Genomic DNA, 15,814 nt, shown 5'->3' with positions numbered 1-15,814 from the left:
TCTCTGTCTTTTTCTCCACTCCTACTCGTCAATACACCCTCTCGCCTCCGATTACGTCTAAACCATCTGTCAGATGTCCAACCGAGAAGATTCCGTCTACCTTGCCAAGCTCGCTGAGCAAGCTGAGCGATATGAGGGTAAGTGTCGCTTCTCGGTTTCATATATCTCGCCGACTTTGCCACTGACGCAGAATTCGCCTTTTAGAAATGGTCGAGAACATGAAGCACGTCGCTTCTTCTGACCAAGAACTCACCGTCGAGGAGCGAAATCTCCTTTCCGTCGCCTACAAGAATGTCATCGGTGCTCGACGTGCCTCTTGGCGAATTGTTTCCTCCATTGAACAAAAGGAGGAATCCAAGGGTAACGAGGCTCAAGTTTCCATGATCAAGGCTTACAGAGAAAAGATCGAGGCTGAGCTCGCCAAGATCTGTGAGGACATCCTCGAGGTTCTCGACAAACACCTTATCCCTTCCGCTGCCTCTGGCGAGTCCAAAGTCTTCTACCACAAGATGTGAGTGGACTCATACTCTTGTGCGAGAAATACGTAAAGGCAACAAGAAGCTGATAAATGCCGATTAGGATGGGAGACTACCACCGATACCTCGCTGAGTTCGCCACCGGTGACAAGCGAAAAGACTCTGCCGATAAGTCTCTCGAGGCTTACAAGGCTGCTTCCGACGTTGCCGTCACCGAGCTCCCCCCTACTCACCCCATCAGACTTGGTTTGGCTCTTAACTTCTCTGTATTCTAGTGAGTGACCACAGAAATTCTGGTTGTTAGATGGAACAAGAAAGGCTAATAAATCAATCAACCCTCAGCTACGAGATCCTCAACAGTCCCGATCGAGCATGTCACCTCGCCAAACAAGCTTTCGATGATGCCATCGCTGAGCTTGACACCCTCTCTGAGGAATCCTACAAGTGGGTTTGATATTGCTGGACAAAGATAGTGAAAAAGACATGCTGATGTTGTTTGTCGTACTAGGGACTCTACCCTTATCATGCAACTTCTCCGAGACAACCTTACCTTGTGGACTTCAGACATGACCGAGCCTACCGGTTAGTTACCTACTATATTTCGATTCCAAAGGTGCATTCGCTGACTCTGATGATGTCTTCAGACAAAGACAAGGATGCCGAGGAACCAAAGGAGGAAGCTGCCGCTCCTGCTGCCGCTTAAAAATAATGAAACGAATCGACAATTGAAGACTTTTTTTCTGCCCCTCGCTCCCATACCTAAATCTTTTATTTTCCCGTAGTGAATTCATAAAGATGAAAGAAATTATATCCTTTATGAGTTTATCTATCTCAAATCAAACTTCGGGTTCTTTCTCCTCTTTTTCTCTATTCATTGTCAAGATTTTCCTTTTTCATTATTCACCCATCTTCTGTTCACTTATTTAGGTATGATTCCGCGAAATGTCATTTAAAGAAATAATCTTTTCATATACTTGCTTATCTGAGAGATAAAACCTAATTTCCCGAAATACAACGATTGATTTCTCACCTCTAAGTCTGCACGATCTTGAGTCCGACGTTACAGGAGCTTGCATGAGGGATGAGATTTGAACAGTGAACAATGTTTGAGAACTTTGAAGACACTTATGTATCTCTTTACTGCACGACCATGCGAAAGTGCCTCAATCTTAGTCACCTAGTTCTGGTTCGTGAAACTGGAAGATCATGTGCTTCCTTATCAATTTCTCATGCTCGTACTATTTGACATACATACGTCTCATCAATCGATCCCAGCAGTAATTGTAAACAGGATAAGCTGAATGAAGTCACGCCTACCTGCGATTTCAGAATTTGAGTGAAAATGGTGTATTTTGATCTTCCCAAAAATGCAAAACCACGTGGAATTAACCCGATTAAATTGATTCTTTCCAGAAAAGTTGAATTTGACATTTTGGTTGTTTCGATTTTATTCATACTCGATGTTAATCTCTCATTCTTGATCTGTATATCTTCAGGATTTGAAGATTGTGAATTTTTAGTATTCACGATGTCGGCACCCGAACATCCTCATCCATCGCCTCCACCTCCGACCAACACCGCCATCCCTCCCCAAGCAGCACCTACGAATCCTCCTCCTGCATCTCCCATAGCACCTTCACCACCCGGACCTAAAGTGCCTAATGTATCTAAAGTGCCTAATGTACCGAAAGAATTGACTGGATTCCGATCGGCTCTATCTCATACGGGAATCCCACACTCCGTCTTGACTTGGAAACCAAAACTGCCAAGTAGAAATTGGATCATATTCTGGACGATAACAAGTTCCATAACGGCGACTTATTATTATGATAGAATGGAGTCCAAGAGGATCAAAAATGAAACCATCAAATTAGTCCAAGATAAGAGCAAAGAAGTTTTACAAGGTGGAAGTCTAGGTATACCTAGAAAAATAACGGTTTATGGCGCGAAATGGGGTGGTGATGAAGATACAGATAGAGCTTTAAGGTATTTTAGAAAATATGTTAAAGTGAGTTAAGTTATTTTTGTATTTTGCATTATAAATCATATAATTCTTCGAGATCGAATTTTCTCAATGGTCCTTTATATCATACGCTTCCCATCTTTACCGATACTGCAGCTCTTGACTACTTGCTAAAGTGTAACTTCGAATAGCCATACCTCGTAGCAGCAGCTATAGATTACTCACTCCCAACAGCGCCATTACACGGATCCATCACTCGTCAAGTACACGCTTCGATCCTATCTCAACGTCGTCAGGCATTGGGTCTTGAAGCTCCTCCACCCCAATTATCGTTGCCTGGCATCTTAACTCCCGAAGAAGCGAAACAGAAAGAATTGGAAGGTGGGATCGTCCTGGTCGGAAGAGCAAGTTTCAAAGAATATATGGAAGGTCTGAAAAGAGGTTGGATGGGTGATGTGAATGATTGGAAATGGGAAGATGAAATTGAAAAAAAATTAGAGAATGATGGTGTATTCAATGAGACCATCGATACTTCTTCATCTGATTCTACTTCCCTTGATCAAAGTATAGAACCTTCTTTCGCTCCAGATCAAGTCGCCTCTTCAACTCCAATTCAGCCAATCAAGCCTGCAACTGGATTAGGATTTTTATCTAGACCTTCACCCATTCACCAAACACAAGTTCCACCATCATCTTCGTCATCATCAACAGCATATCAAATCCCAAGTCAATATCATACACCACCTAATCCATTACCACCTCAACCACCGATATTGTTCTTACCCTTTGTAAACCACATTGGATTCACACAAATACCACAAATGATCAAATCCTTCTTCACTGAGCGATACAGAGTCAAACAAGGTTCGGAAGCAGCATTGGCGATAATCGATAATCATATAAGACCGTTTGACGAAACGAAAGATCTCGAATTCGATAAAGAAAATGAAATTTATTATAATAATGCAGCGAGGGAATTGCATACAAGAGTAGATCAAGCCAAAAAAGATTATTATGAATCCCTTAAACCAAAAATTGACTTGGCGAGACAATATGAAAATGGTCAAAGGGAATTGACGACCGAAGAAAACAAATCAGGTAAAGTGATCACTGTAAATGAATTGAAAGAAGAAAGGAAGAAGAAAGAACTAAGATGGATGGGTAATCAAGAAGGTTGGGATATAGTCAAACCTGAGTCAGCCGTCTCTTGGGACCAAACTTGGTCTGGTTGGTTGAACGTTTTTCAATTACCAAAGGGAAATGAAAAATGAAATGAAAAATCAGACAAGATGGATATTAGATTTTAAAAGAATGTGAATACCAAAATCCGTCAAGAAAAGAAATAACAAGTAGAAACTTGATTAGCTCTCTACTCTTTATTTTGCTTATTGACGGATGATCACTCAGGTATCTAGTCACATACTATCGTAAGGTATACAAATCTGTACTATGAGATTATGAATAAACTCTATTCAATGCAAAATCAGTTCTCCATGCGCGAATGAATCTTTTTCTCCTTGAACGTAATGTATCGCACACGAGGTACAACAAATGTCAAAACCCGAACAGTCATCATATTCTAATACAGTTGCATGTACTTCACTACCTTGGAAGAAACTGTTCTGGGTCTAAATTCAGTATTCTCAGCCTTTGTCACTTGTTGATTAGACCAGATGACTCTGGTAACCCTATTTGAGACTATGTTTTATTTCGCTTCACTTTCAATCAATACGGATCAGATCAGGTCATCATACTCGACGAGTCATAAGTGCGCATCTACTCTTATGATTCATCAGATTAATACGAAACAAATGGAATGATTGATTCATCGCATACATTTTCAAATTGCATATATTCAATGGGCACGAGGTTGATATTGAAGTAACACAGGATGTGTTGGGATTCTGAGAATCTTGCTGTATCCTTTCCTTCACAATCTCTCTGACAATCTTTTCTCCCAATCAGTCCATAGTTTTCCAAGCTGTCGGATGTTAATCCTTCAATTCCCTGTTGATCGCATGAAGCATCGTGACTCTAGTAAGCTTGTCAATCCGAACTTGCTATTTGATAAAACAACAAGAAGTTATCACCGTCATCATTGATTTGATCCAAAGTCAGGTTCCCATACCCAACGTCGGTACATGATTGTAGAAACGAACTGAATTGTTCTATGGTGGGTTTTGATATCCTCCTGTCCCGGAACCAGGTACAGGACCCCATTTACCGTATGATTGGGTATAATAAGCCGGTTGAGCGTAGTATGGTATTTGTTGATTGTGATCATAAGGATATGCAGGTGAGATGGATTGTGCCTGTGGTAGTGGTAGAGGTACGGACGACATACCCCATGTATTACTCTGCTGCTGTTGTGGTGGTGGCGTGTAGGAGTATTGGGCGTGGGAGTACAGATTTGGTTGCGGTATTGTAGGCGGAGCCGAAGGAGCAGGGGCAGGGCCAGGTAACTGAGGTAAGAAACTTGTTGTCGGAAGCATAGGGACGTTATTGGTATGGTTGGGAGCAGTTTCAGTTTGAGTCGAATTACCCCAAATAGCAGCCAGGTCGTTCCCACCCGCTCCGGAGTTCGCACCTTGACCAGAGAAACTGGATCTCTTCTGACCCTTTTCACTTTCTTCCCTTGTCATAGTCCAAATACTACTTCCTTGAGCTGCACCTCCACTAGCACCGAATAGCAACCCTCCTCCACCGGGAGTGGACAAATTATCGTTTCCTACTCCTTGCAGATGAGGAGAAGCAGAGGAAGTTATACCCATTGAAGGGGAAGATGCGGTAGGTGGGTTTTGAGGTAGGATGGTAGATCGAGCAGGGGGAGTAGGTGTACTTTCCAACATCAGATTTTGAAGAAGGTCATACGCTGTTGGCTTTTTATTCGAAGGTATAGCAGCAGATATATTTCCGATAGTCGAAGGAGCAGGTACATTGGGAGGAAGTGGGCTGTTAACAATAAATCCCATAGATCAGCTGGATTCACCATGGAAATACCTGAATCTGTCAATTGGTATTTTACCTTTTACCCCATACAATGATCTCTTCAGCTTCTTCATCTCCGTTTACACTGCTTTCCGAAGCTAAAGTGGCTCTCATAGCAAGATTGACAGGATCATCTTCCGTTTCAGTGCTTACAGAGGCGATGTCAGACTCTTGGTCTCTAGGAACGCCAAAGACGGCTGGAACTAATCCTAAGGGTTGAACACCGAGAAGCAATGCGCCAATCTATGATACGAAAAATCAGGAAAAGCCTTCCCAGAAATACAGATAGGGTTGCAATACTCACGCCACTTTGCATGATCAATCTAGCATCTACTTGGATATCAGCGATTCTCATCAACTGCTCTTCATTGGGATGAACTTCTCCTTGGACAATGGGATCGTTTCCTTCAATTTCGTTAACACCACTGTTGAATCCACCTTCAATTGTGATACCTCTTTGGAGTGGCAAGAAACCTTTCATATCGATATCTTCTTCCAAGGGCTCGGTCAATGAAGGCAATTGAGCAATAGGGAAAACAGTCGAAACAGAATCAATGAATCGTTTGTAAGTGGTCCAGAAAGATTTGAGTGTAGGTGAAGATTGTTGACGAGCTAAATATTCAAGATCAAGTTTTATCCATTTTGAAACAATCCTTAAAGAAGGTAGTATTCGTCTCAAAATCGCACTGATATATTGATATAGATGGGTATCGATCCCATCATCATCTTCGTCATCTTGTTCGATCTCCAAGGCACTTTCTCCACCTAAAGTAGAACGAAATTCTTCCAATTCCTCGATTCCTATCTGCATAATCGCTTCAAATACACCTAATAATAAGTCTAAAGCACGTAATTCAGCTTCGTGTGATCGTTGAACAAGCTTGGGATCCTGTTCTAAGCCAGCTGTATTACGTGCGTGATAATGGGATCCTATTACTATCACAGCCGATTGAACAATCACCTCAGTAGAAAGCTGACGTGACTTTAGCAGGCTTGAGAATCGACCGAGAAGATTCGGTTGTAGTGTAGGAAGCAATGAGAATCTAGATCATGTATCATCTAATCAGTTTGTTTTCTAATCGTAAGGACACACTAGTACTTACCCTGCTTTGAGATATAGTATTCCCACTAAAACTATCATTTCCTCTTTCCATCTTTTCACTTCATCTCTGACATCCATAATAACATCTTGGATGTCTCTCTCTTTCTCTTCCCTCCTCCGTACTCTCCATCGTTCGGTGGCTTTTCCTAGATGATCATATAAGATCCCGTCAATACCTTTGAAAGCATTCCTGATCGCGAAAGCTCGAAAGTAGTAATACGTAGTTGAGAAACTATCAGCTAGATAAGTGGAGATTACAGCCAACTGATTGAATGCAGATCCTAAAGACGAGACGAAATCAGTCTAGAATGCTTTCTCGTGATGCGCAAGAGATTTATTTCACTAACCATCATCAGGTAAGAGTTTTCTAGCGATCTCATAATATTTCCTAGCTTGTGAAAACTTTTCTTCTTGATTATTTCCTACCAATCTTCTTCTTGAGGAAGAAGAAGAATTGTGCTTGTTATCTTTTGATGATTTTGGCTTTTCATTGTATTGTTCTTTATATCTCTCTAAATCACCTAGACAAATCACGGCTTTATATATTAAAGATAATTTATCTCTCTTTTCTTCTTTTCCAATGTTACCAATATCGAGCTCATCTCCTTCACTTGGTCTCTGTCCTTGTCCTTGTTGCTGTTGTTCACTTTGGGAAATTGGTATCCTAGCTTGTAAAAGATAATTTGATAAATCATTAATATCATATAAATCGTAAAACCGAACCAATCTACTAATTAGTGATTTGTAGAAAGTTTCTTCTGATGATAAGAATTGTCGGAATCTAGTTGATGATTTCTTCAATTCGTTCTGGTTTTGATTTTGGTTTTGGCCAATGTTGTTTTGGGTATGATTGTTATCTGTTCTTCCTCCTCTACGAGAATTCGAAGAAGGGTTTGAGGGAAAAGGAGGAGGGGGTAATGATTTTTCTAAACTTGATATTATGCTTCGATAGGATGTTATCAACAGATAAGAAGTATGATACCATAAGTTATCCAGTGATTGTGCGTAAGGTGATAATGGGTGAGAGAATAGGAGTAAGAGATGTATATCTCGACATCTACAAGATGAAGGACGACATCATGTCAGCACGATACTATGCTCTTGGATATTGAGAGGTTGAGGAGGAGCAGCATAACGTGAGAAAATATGATACAGCAAGTATGATTGTAGATAAGGAAAGGTATAACTCACCTCTTTCGACATGAGTCGACTTCCCTGCTCCAAGGTAGTTGAACGGTTAAGAGATTCTTAAGATTTCCAGCTTCACCTTTAGCGTCGCTGAATCATTATGATCAGATATATGTGATGAAGTCAGCTTTCTTCCCCATCATGCAAATAAGTCAAAGACATCTTGACCCCAAACCCCCTGATTGGACCGGGGGAATGGACGATTCATCTACCAGTAATTCAAGCAGAGTATCGTGACACTCACCGATCAAGATCAGAAGCAGATCTTCTTGACTCGGAAGCCTTTCTCGTATTCTGTCTATTCGACATACTGTCCCAATTGAAACGACAGAATAAATGATAAGACGCCCAAAACGATAATTGAGAAGGAGAAGGGGAAAAGACTGGAAAACTCAATGATGTAATGTCGACAATTAATATGATTGATCAAGTCAAAAAGCTCATTGCCGATGACATTTCGCTTTTATGGAAGCGGAGTTGAGATGGAACATTTGGAAGTGAATGGGAAATGAAAGGATGTTCTAAGGATGTTAAGGATGTGCCCCACCACCGAATGGAATAGGAGCAAGGAAGGAAGGTACGAATGGATCGCGCAAATGAGTGATAAACAAGGATGATATGAATAGGTTAATAACCCATCAGACAGATCATACAATCTCTCTCTCTCTCTCTCTCTCTCTCTCTCTCTCTCTCTCTTTGCTATGGAAATTAACCGAAAAGTGACGTCTTCCTCCATCTCTCATTCGTTGATTCGTCATCATCAACACTGACTAAGTGGCATTCAGACAGATGCATCGGCATCCTTGTTTGTCTGGCGTCAATTCGGACATCAAGACCCGACGTGGACACAATCACGATGAGATGGCCGAGAATGAAATCTGCATAAGAGAAAGAATCTTTGTCTTCTTTTGTGAACGTACAAAAACAAGAGACCGAAATCTTCCAATTTTGTAATTTGAATGAAGAAATAACCTTTTATCATCCCTAGGTTAAATCCATCCCTACTACACAACCCAAAAACCATCCTACTATCACTGAAAACCATCTTACAACTAAAGCCCATTCGCTTAAGCGGTGTCGACGGTTTTTCCAGCAGTACCTCGCTGTAAGACGCAAGACGCAAAATCACACATATCAGCAAAATGTATTTCTGACATTTTGGTGGGGAGAGAGAGAGAGAGATAATCATGATGATGATGATGAAAGGGTGACTCACGAGAAGACCGGTTCTTCTGGCAGCGATAAGACCAGCTTTTTGACCGGATGGAGCATCTCGGGCCATGGTAGAAGCGTGACCGATATGTTGATGATTACCACCACCGTGGGGATGGTCAACCGGGTTCATAGCAACACCACGAGTTCTAGGCCATGAGTTTCTCTTGGCTCTCATAGCATGGTGTTTTCTACCGGCTTTAAGGAATGGTTTGTCGATTCTTCCACCACCAGCGATGATACCAACGGTAGCTCTACATCTTGAAGAGATGGTCTTCTTGGCACCTGAAGGGAGTCTGATTCTGGTTACACCAGATTCAGAGTGTCCAATGACAGTGGCGTAGTTACCGGAAGTTCGGGCAAGAGCTCCTCGGTCACCAATTTTCTCCTCGACGTTACTGATAATGGTACCTTCGGGAGTTTGACCAACGGGAAGGATGTTACCAACGTTTAAAGTGGCTTTCTTACCGGCGTAGATGAAAGATCCGGTAGAGATACCCTCGGTAGCGAGGAAAGTCTCTTTTCGGAGCTTGTATCGGTAAGGGTCTCTGAAGACGACAGTGGCGAGGGGTGCACCTCTGTGGGAAATTGCAATATGTATGAGCGATGTCCTTCCCACTATACGATTTGACTTTCGACATTTTCCCTTCCGTTCGACTATCTAATACCTCGACTCCATGTGTACTACCCCATTCCATGCGCTTTCACGCTTTTATTCATCCCTTCTTTCCCAGTCCTTCTCATCTCATCTCGGTCATCGAGCAATGCTCCCTACTACGATCTTTCCTCCAAAGTCCTTTTGAAAATGTTCAGACTCACCGACCAGCATCGTGGATGATCTCCCTTACTACACCTCTGATATAACCATTCTTTTCAGCGAAATCGAGGTTCCTCAATCGAGCTGGGTTTTTGTTGTGGTGGGTGTGGGATCTGAAGATACCTCCAGACTTTCTTTGAGCTCTGATAACTCGCTATTTAAAGAAAAGTACCATAAAAATGTTAATGTCAGATTTCCATTATCCATTATTGTCCATCTGCACAAGCCAGTCATCATTTCCATCCCTTCCATCTTCCTAGTCTCTCCCTTCTTTCCCATCGCCTACTTGTACTACTCCTTGCACGGCCTCTGTTACGATGTCCGAAGCTGATGATGGTGAAGACGGAAGATGGGAGATGAAGAACTTACACCCATTTTCTAATACAGTTCGATATCAGCTACTATCACTTGTGCGATCAGTTAACAGATGAGGATACACTCACGATATGTTTGAGAAGACTTGAAGGTTAAAGGAGAAAGACTGTAAAACGACCACAAAATGGTTGATATGATTGAAACCTTTCGATAGGATCGTACAGTGAGTGAGTGAGCAGTGAGAGTGAAACTTAGGGCAGCAGTAGCTCAACACCCCACTCCACCGTACCATCATCCACCGTAACAACAAAGTGATCAATTCTGATGAAAATGACAGAGAAGGAGAAAGATGAGTGCCACACTCGGTGTTATAATATCTCCTTCACTACATCGTCATGTCGGTGATAACACTTATATCCGATAACCTCGATGTGTTTTTTCATATTTGTTTCATTCTCAACTGCATGCATGCTTTATTTTATGCCTTGCATTTGCCGGACAATTGGCAAGTTAAATCAGTCACAAAGACATTGTAATCACACCGTGCTCAGCACTGTTTCCTACCCGCTCATGCGTCGGTTGATCACGTTGATATCAATCCAGGAATTCGTCGATGCATCACAAACATATTCATAAGAAAATTGTATCATAATGCTAATAAAGCTCCAATGCCAAATACGTTACGAGTGTCGCTTCAAATGTGATTTTGACTGAATGCAATCAATGTTACTGCTTCTTATCTTGGTACAAAATACACTAAAACTCCTTTCCTACCCATAAGTTCAACTTGCTCTCTTGACTTCTCCTCCTGGAATCCCTCTCAATGGCTAAGAGCCCCATCACTTGCCGCCACCTAGTTTCTTCCCAAACCCTAGATTCAATCTTATTTTCTTACCCATATCCTTCACCGGAGTTGAACTGTTCTTTTTTGTGTTTGTGTCCGATGATGATGAATCCTTTGCATTTTGATCACCGGCACCATCTTTTTTCAGCTCTATTTTCGGTATGATGGATGGTGGTCTGTCCGAAGAGTTTGTATTGCTATTGGTGTTGGAAGTGGTAGAGTTTGCACCGACCAATAAACCTGCGAAACCTTCTTCTTCCTCTTCTTCTCTTTGTCTCTTAGCTCTCATACGTAATTGAACATCACCCAAATCTTCTTCCAAAACCTCTGTGGGCTTAATATCTGAAGTTATTGGAGTTTCTGACAGAAGCTGGTTACTGTGATGTTGTTGTTGTAATCTTTGTGACTGCCTGGGAGACTGATTACCTGACGAAGAATTATCTGAATCTGAACCATCATCATAATCTAATCCTAACGCTCCACCGCCACTGGCACTTCCTGGTGTACTCGGACCACTGTTAGTTGTAGCTGTTGACGGGGAGGAAGAAGAGGAAGCTTGTTGTTGCCTTGCACCTGAAGGTCGCTTCTTTGATCCAGGTCCTCCACCATGAGTCAACATTCTCTTCCTCTTCAGTGGTATAGTCTCCGTTACAGGCGATACTTTGGATGTAGGTGTAACTTCTTCTTCATCAGAGGCATTGAAGTAATCTTCCTCTTCTGTCGTAGATCGATTCTTGACTTGTGATTTACTTGATTCGCCTTCACCTAAAGTAGGCTGTTGTACAGGTGGTTGAGGCTCGTTGTTGATTTCCCATCGATTACGTAGACCTAGTATGTATTTTCGTAAGAATGCTCGAGATGTTAATTGTTCGATTCGTTCGCGATACGTATCGAAGAGGTAATTAATGATTGTCTTGAGGTTATCCTATTTGTCAGAGAAGTCCGACATTTAGCTGCATTCCCTAAAGATGTCGAAGAAAAGGTCCTCGAGCCGTGACGTGGATCAAGAAGGACGTATACTTACACGTCTGATCAACTCAAGAACATCCATACAAGCCGAACTCATCATATTATCTCGTGTAGTTTCTTCTTCCAACAATTCTAACAGTGGTAGGAAGAGATCGTTTTTCACGTAGTAACGATGTATGAAATGATTTGGAGTTTTGAGACATGCTCGAATGTACCGTAATGCAGCTAAACATCGAAATCAGCATTATGCATCAACCCATAGGCGACAAAAGATGTGGATAAATACTTACCATGTCGTAATGGTTTATCTTTCACGTATAACAGATTGACCACTTTCTTTGAAATGGGATTTGACAGAATGAAATATGATCCTTTGTGAGTATGGTTCAATACGCAGAAGGATAATAATTCCACAAGAAGCTGAAGAAGTGTAATATGTTCACGGGTTAACCTGAATTTTGGACCTTATGGAATGATGCAATATATCAGCTCTGATTGTTGTAGCGCTTACCGCGTATCGAAGGCGGAAATGCACTTACTTTTGGTGAGCTCCGCTTTGATGTCAGGTGCCTCTAAGAGCGGTTTGAACAAGTTGTTTGCAGATGTCTCGTAGAACATTGTACTGAAGTTTTCTGTTACTGGGCCTTCTTTCGTACGAGCCACAAATGCCTGTCAGGCGAACGAAAAGGTATCAAGTCAGCTTGGGATTTTCGTGTGTCCGCTTGGTTGGTATGGCCTACTCGGTCACGAATGTAGGAAGGCGAAGAAACTATGACTCACTTCATTTTCTGGAGGAGATTCAAGTAATGTTTTCAATGTATCTGACATTTGTGACATTAAACCCAAGTTTTTGGTCGAATGCAATAGTCCAATAATCTCCATTATCAAAGTTCTCCTCTTGACTTCATCTTCTTTGAGGACATGCATCCTTACTACGTTTGAATCATGTTCAACGGCCAAAGTTAATATTTCAGCTCCGGCATGTAAGATATGTGGTTCTTTTCGTCTGAAAGACCATTCACAAACGAATAATAATCCTCTTTCAACTAAATTTCGATATAATGCTAACCTGCTGGGTAATTGTACACCTTTACCCATTATCATTAATTGGTGCAAGAACATTACAACATCACGTTTCCTTTCATCTAAAGGTTCATCTTTGATCTTTTCTATATCTTGATCAAGTGGTGGTGGTTCATGAAACCCATTGAAAAGTTGGGTTAACAGCGGATCATTCGATTGGATATGATTGATGATATCGACTTGATTGAAAAAGACGAATCCATTCAAAATGTTGAATGTTGGATCATCTAATAGTCGTGCAAGAACAACATCTTTCAAATACAGTAATCGATACGTTTGATGAATCTTTTGACGTATGTTTTCATCTCTGATTTCCACCACTTGCTTGAACCGTGCAGTGTCTTTGAAGTATTGCCGGTAAGAAGCTTTCAATCCTGGAAACTCGGGATCATCTATACAATATGACCATAAGTCAGCTGATGACGGAGTCCGACAATGGCGATCAGCTTACATTCCAACATCCCCATCACCCCTTCAAATATTTCGTCTAGCAGTATGTACTCGAAAATACCATTATCGTTGAAAAGTACTGTCGTCTTTTGTCAGCTGACCTGATCGCCGCGATCTTTGTGGCTTACATATTGTCTGCATTAAAGAACACAAGATGTGTAGATCATCCAGACTTTCCAAATCTTCCGCTTGCTCCAGTACTACTATTAGATGTTTGATATAGTCCTGGCAACCAGATTACAAATATGAGCGAGCTCTCTTCCAGTCTCGGAGAATGGATAACTCACTTCGCCCAATATATGCTCAACGGCCCTTTCTCTCCCCACCGGTGACTTTGCTTGCATTCTGATGAACATCTCTTGATCTCTAATTAGATTACGAGCAGTATAAGCTATCACCTTACCCTTCATGCTGTTAACGTGGTGCAAAAGCTTACCTTATATTTGCTAAAGTTGGCACTTGCCATGGCATTCTCGAATCTGACAATTGCATGGCTGATGAAGTAGGACCTAGCATAGGTGAGTTGGCGACGGGTGACGAGGATGATGGGACTTGTTGATGTGCTTCTGCGTCGGCTGAGTGAATTCACCGGATATAGTTAGATACTATCGAGAATGACAGTTTATAAGATTTGGTCTGTGAACCTACCAGCTACATTCAATAGATGTCGTTGAACTTCACAAATGAATTGCCAAATATCCTCACATCCTTCTGGATCTTGAAATGATAAAGCCATATCTAGACCCGTCGCAGGTTCCGTCCAGACTATCAATGTATCTGAAAAGAGAGAAAACCATAAATTGACATCACAGTGATACGTCCCGTCCATTTTCTATTTCAGTTGAACTGCACTTACCTTGCTGTTTACCATATATATCTTCTTTCTCAACTCTGGCACTTAATAATAGACCATTCTTTAAGAAACCACCTTCACCTTCAACTTTTCCACCTTCTTGTTCGAAATCTTCAGGTTCCACAACGATCAAAGCTATATCTTGTCTATCATCGTATATCCCTCTACAAAATCCTGTTCCTCGATCGTGCCATGACGTATCATGGAGTTCGTACACCTAGTCACGTTTCGTTCAGTACTCATAATTCGGGAATAAACATAAAAACGGAGACTCACCTTGACACGTTTACCTTCTTGGTTTGAACCAGCTTCTATATCGCCATTTGAATCATCTGCATTCCTTCCGTCTGGGATTTCTTCCATACCTGAATCTTGTTGGAGTTGATTATCATTATCGTTTTCATGATCGAGGATATCTTCATTCTCATTCATGACTACATCATCTGTCCCTTCTGCTTCTTTTGATTCTTCACCTTGCTCCGGCTTACTTGTGGATTGCGAAATCGAAGTTGGAGTTGAAGTGGAAGTGGAAGTAGAAGCAGATGAGGAGCTGGAAGTGGAAGTAGAGGTGGAAGAGGAAGGATCTTGTGGATCAATCATGACTGAATCTGAATCTGGATCACCTAGTTCTTTTGGTCCACTACCACTACCAGAAGTTGAAGATGGAGATGGAGATGAAGAGGAAGAGGAAGAGGAAAAAGCACCTTTCGATTTCTCTATATCATCAATATCTGTCGATAATAGATTGGAAGATGAAGTAGTATGTTGTAATCCTGTCATTTGAAGTTTTGGAGTTGCAAAGTGATCAAAAACAAAGAGTCGCGAATCGAATGATCGCGCGACTCCTGTACACTTCTAATGTGTTTGATTGTGAATAGCCAAATATATCAATAGAGTACTAAGAGATGTTGAAACGTGAAAGCGAAGATAAAAGTGGAGAGGCGATTAGATAAACAAATCGATCGTGTGCACTAACTAGTGGATTGTTCGAACTTGAATGAGTGATATCGATAATTACAAGACCGTTGAAGAGTGTATTGTCGTGTGGATACACTCGTGCTACTGGCTATGATGTCTGATGTGAAGGTACATATAGGTAAGAAGGAACGTTCTCAATCTGAATATGAGGAAGAAGATGGAGAAGAAGATGATGATGATGGACAGGGGAACAACAGAAAACCAAAACACCCACCAAACAGGATCACCACGTGGCATCCCAATTTGATCCCGTCATCACCGAAGGCGCCGCGTAGAGATAGATGGATAGTTTTGCTTTTTCAGCTTGAATCATTCTGCATGCTTTCATCACATCCGAACATTGACACATTGGGCACTTCACCTCTCAGAGATCCACATCCTCATCCTCGCTGTCAGATCAAGAGAAGAGAGAGAAACGGACCACAGCGACAAATTCATGAGATACACGATCCATTCATAACCACGACAATCTCTTCAACTTATATCATCTCAACTCTCAAATACCCTTTGATCGAATTCCCTTTGATACCATACCGTTTTCTTGCTTTGAAAATACAACAATAGCTATTGATCGTC

At 41.6% G+C, this 15,814-nt stretch overlaps 5 protein-coding genes across 5 annotated transcripts; 2 read left to right on the top strand and 3 right to left on the bottom strand.

Moving 5' to 3' along the window:
- Positions 1-73: 73 nt before the first annotated feature.
- Positions 74-1,179, top strand: IL334_000437 (protein BMH2; the record flags this gene model as incomplete). The annotated part of the gene is made up of 6 exons (XM_062932221.1): positions 74-137; positions 205-511; positions 580-750; positions 819-920; positions 985-1,058; positions 1,121-1,179. 6 exons carry the CDS (start codon positions 74-76, stop codon positions 1,177-1,179), a joined length of 777 nt encoding a protein of 258 aa, XP_062788272.1.
- An 825-nt stretch (positions 1,180-2,004) lies between these two features.
- IL334_000436 (uncharacterized protein) lies at positions 2,005-3,710 on the top strand (the record flags this gene model as incomplete). Its single annotated transcript, XM_062932220.1, has 2 exons — positions 2,005-2,484; positions 2,631-3,710. 2 exons carry the CDS (start codon positions 2,005-2,007, stop codon positions 3,708-3,710), a joined length of 1,560 nt encoding a protein of 519 aa, XP_062788271.1.
- Positions 3,711-4,607: 897 nt separating this feature from the next.
- On the bottom strand, positions 4,608-8,026 carry IL334_000435 (uncharacterized protein; the record flags this gene model as incomplete). The annotated part of the gene is made up of 7 exons (XM_062932219.1): positions 4,608-5,391; positions 5,465-5,670; positions 5,732-6,470; positions 6,531-6,810; positions 6,877-7,586; positions 7,721-7,807; positions 7,962-8,026. 7 exons carry the CDS (start codon positions 8,024-8,026, stop codon positions 4,608-4,610), a joined length of 2,871 nt encoding a protein of 956 aa, XP_062788270.1.
- A 758-nt stretch (positions 8,027-8,784) lies between these two features.
- Positions 8,785-10,121, bottom strand: IL334_000434 (60S ribosomal protein L2-A; the record flags this gene model as incomplete). The annotated part of the gene is made up of 4 exons (XM_062932218.1): positions 8,785-8,820; positions 8,934-9,507; positions 9,749-9,900; positions 10,116-10,121. The coding sequence occupies 4 exons, from the start codon at positions 10,119-10,121 to the stop codon at positions 8,785-8,787; spliced, it is 768 nt and encodes a 255-aa protein (XP_062788269.1).
- Positions 10,122-10,900: 779 nt separating this feature from the next.
- On the bottom strand, positions 10,901-15,040 carry IL334_000433 (uncharacterized protein; the record flags this gene model as incomplete). Its single annotated transcript, XM_062932217.1, has 12 exons — positions 10,901-11,830; positions 11,930-12,099; positions 12,165-12,338; positions 12,414-12,543; positions 12,655-13,349; positions 13,409-13,486; positions 13,536-13,632; positions 13,695-13,773; positions 13,844-13,982; positions 14,056-14,184; positions 14,264-14,477; positions 14,537-15,040. 12 exons carry the CDS (start codon positions 15,038-15,040, stop codon positions 10,901-10,903), a joined length of 3,339 nt encoding a protein of 1,112 aa, XP_062788268.1.
- Positions 15,041-15,814: the final 774 nt, after the last annotated feature.

Source organism: Kwoniella shivajii, chromosome 1 (assembly GCF_035658355.1).
Source record: "Kwoniella shivajii chromosome 1, complete sequence".
Lineage (NCBI taxonomy): Eukaryota > Fungi > Basidiomycota > Tremellomycetes > Tremellales > Cryptococcaceae > Kwoniella > Kwoniella shivajii.
The sequence above is the reverse complement of the archived record's forward strand: the minus strand, read 5'-3'. Positions and strand labels throughout refer to the sequence as shown.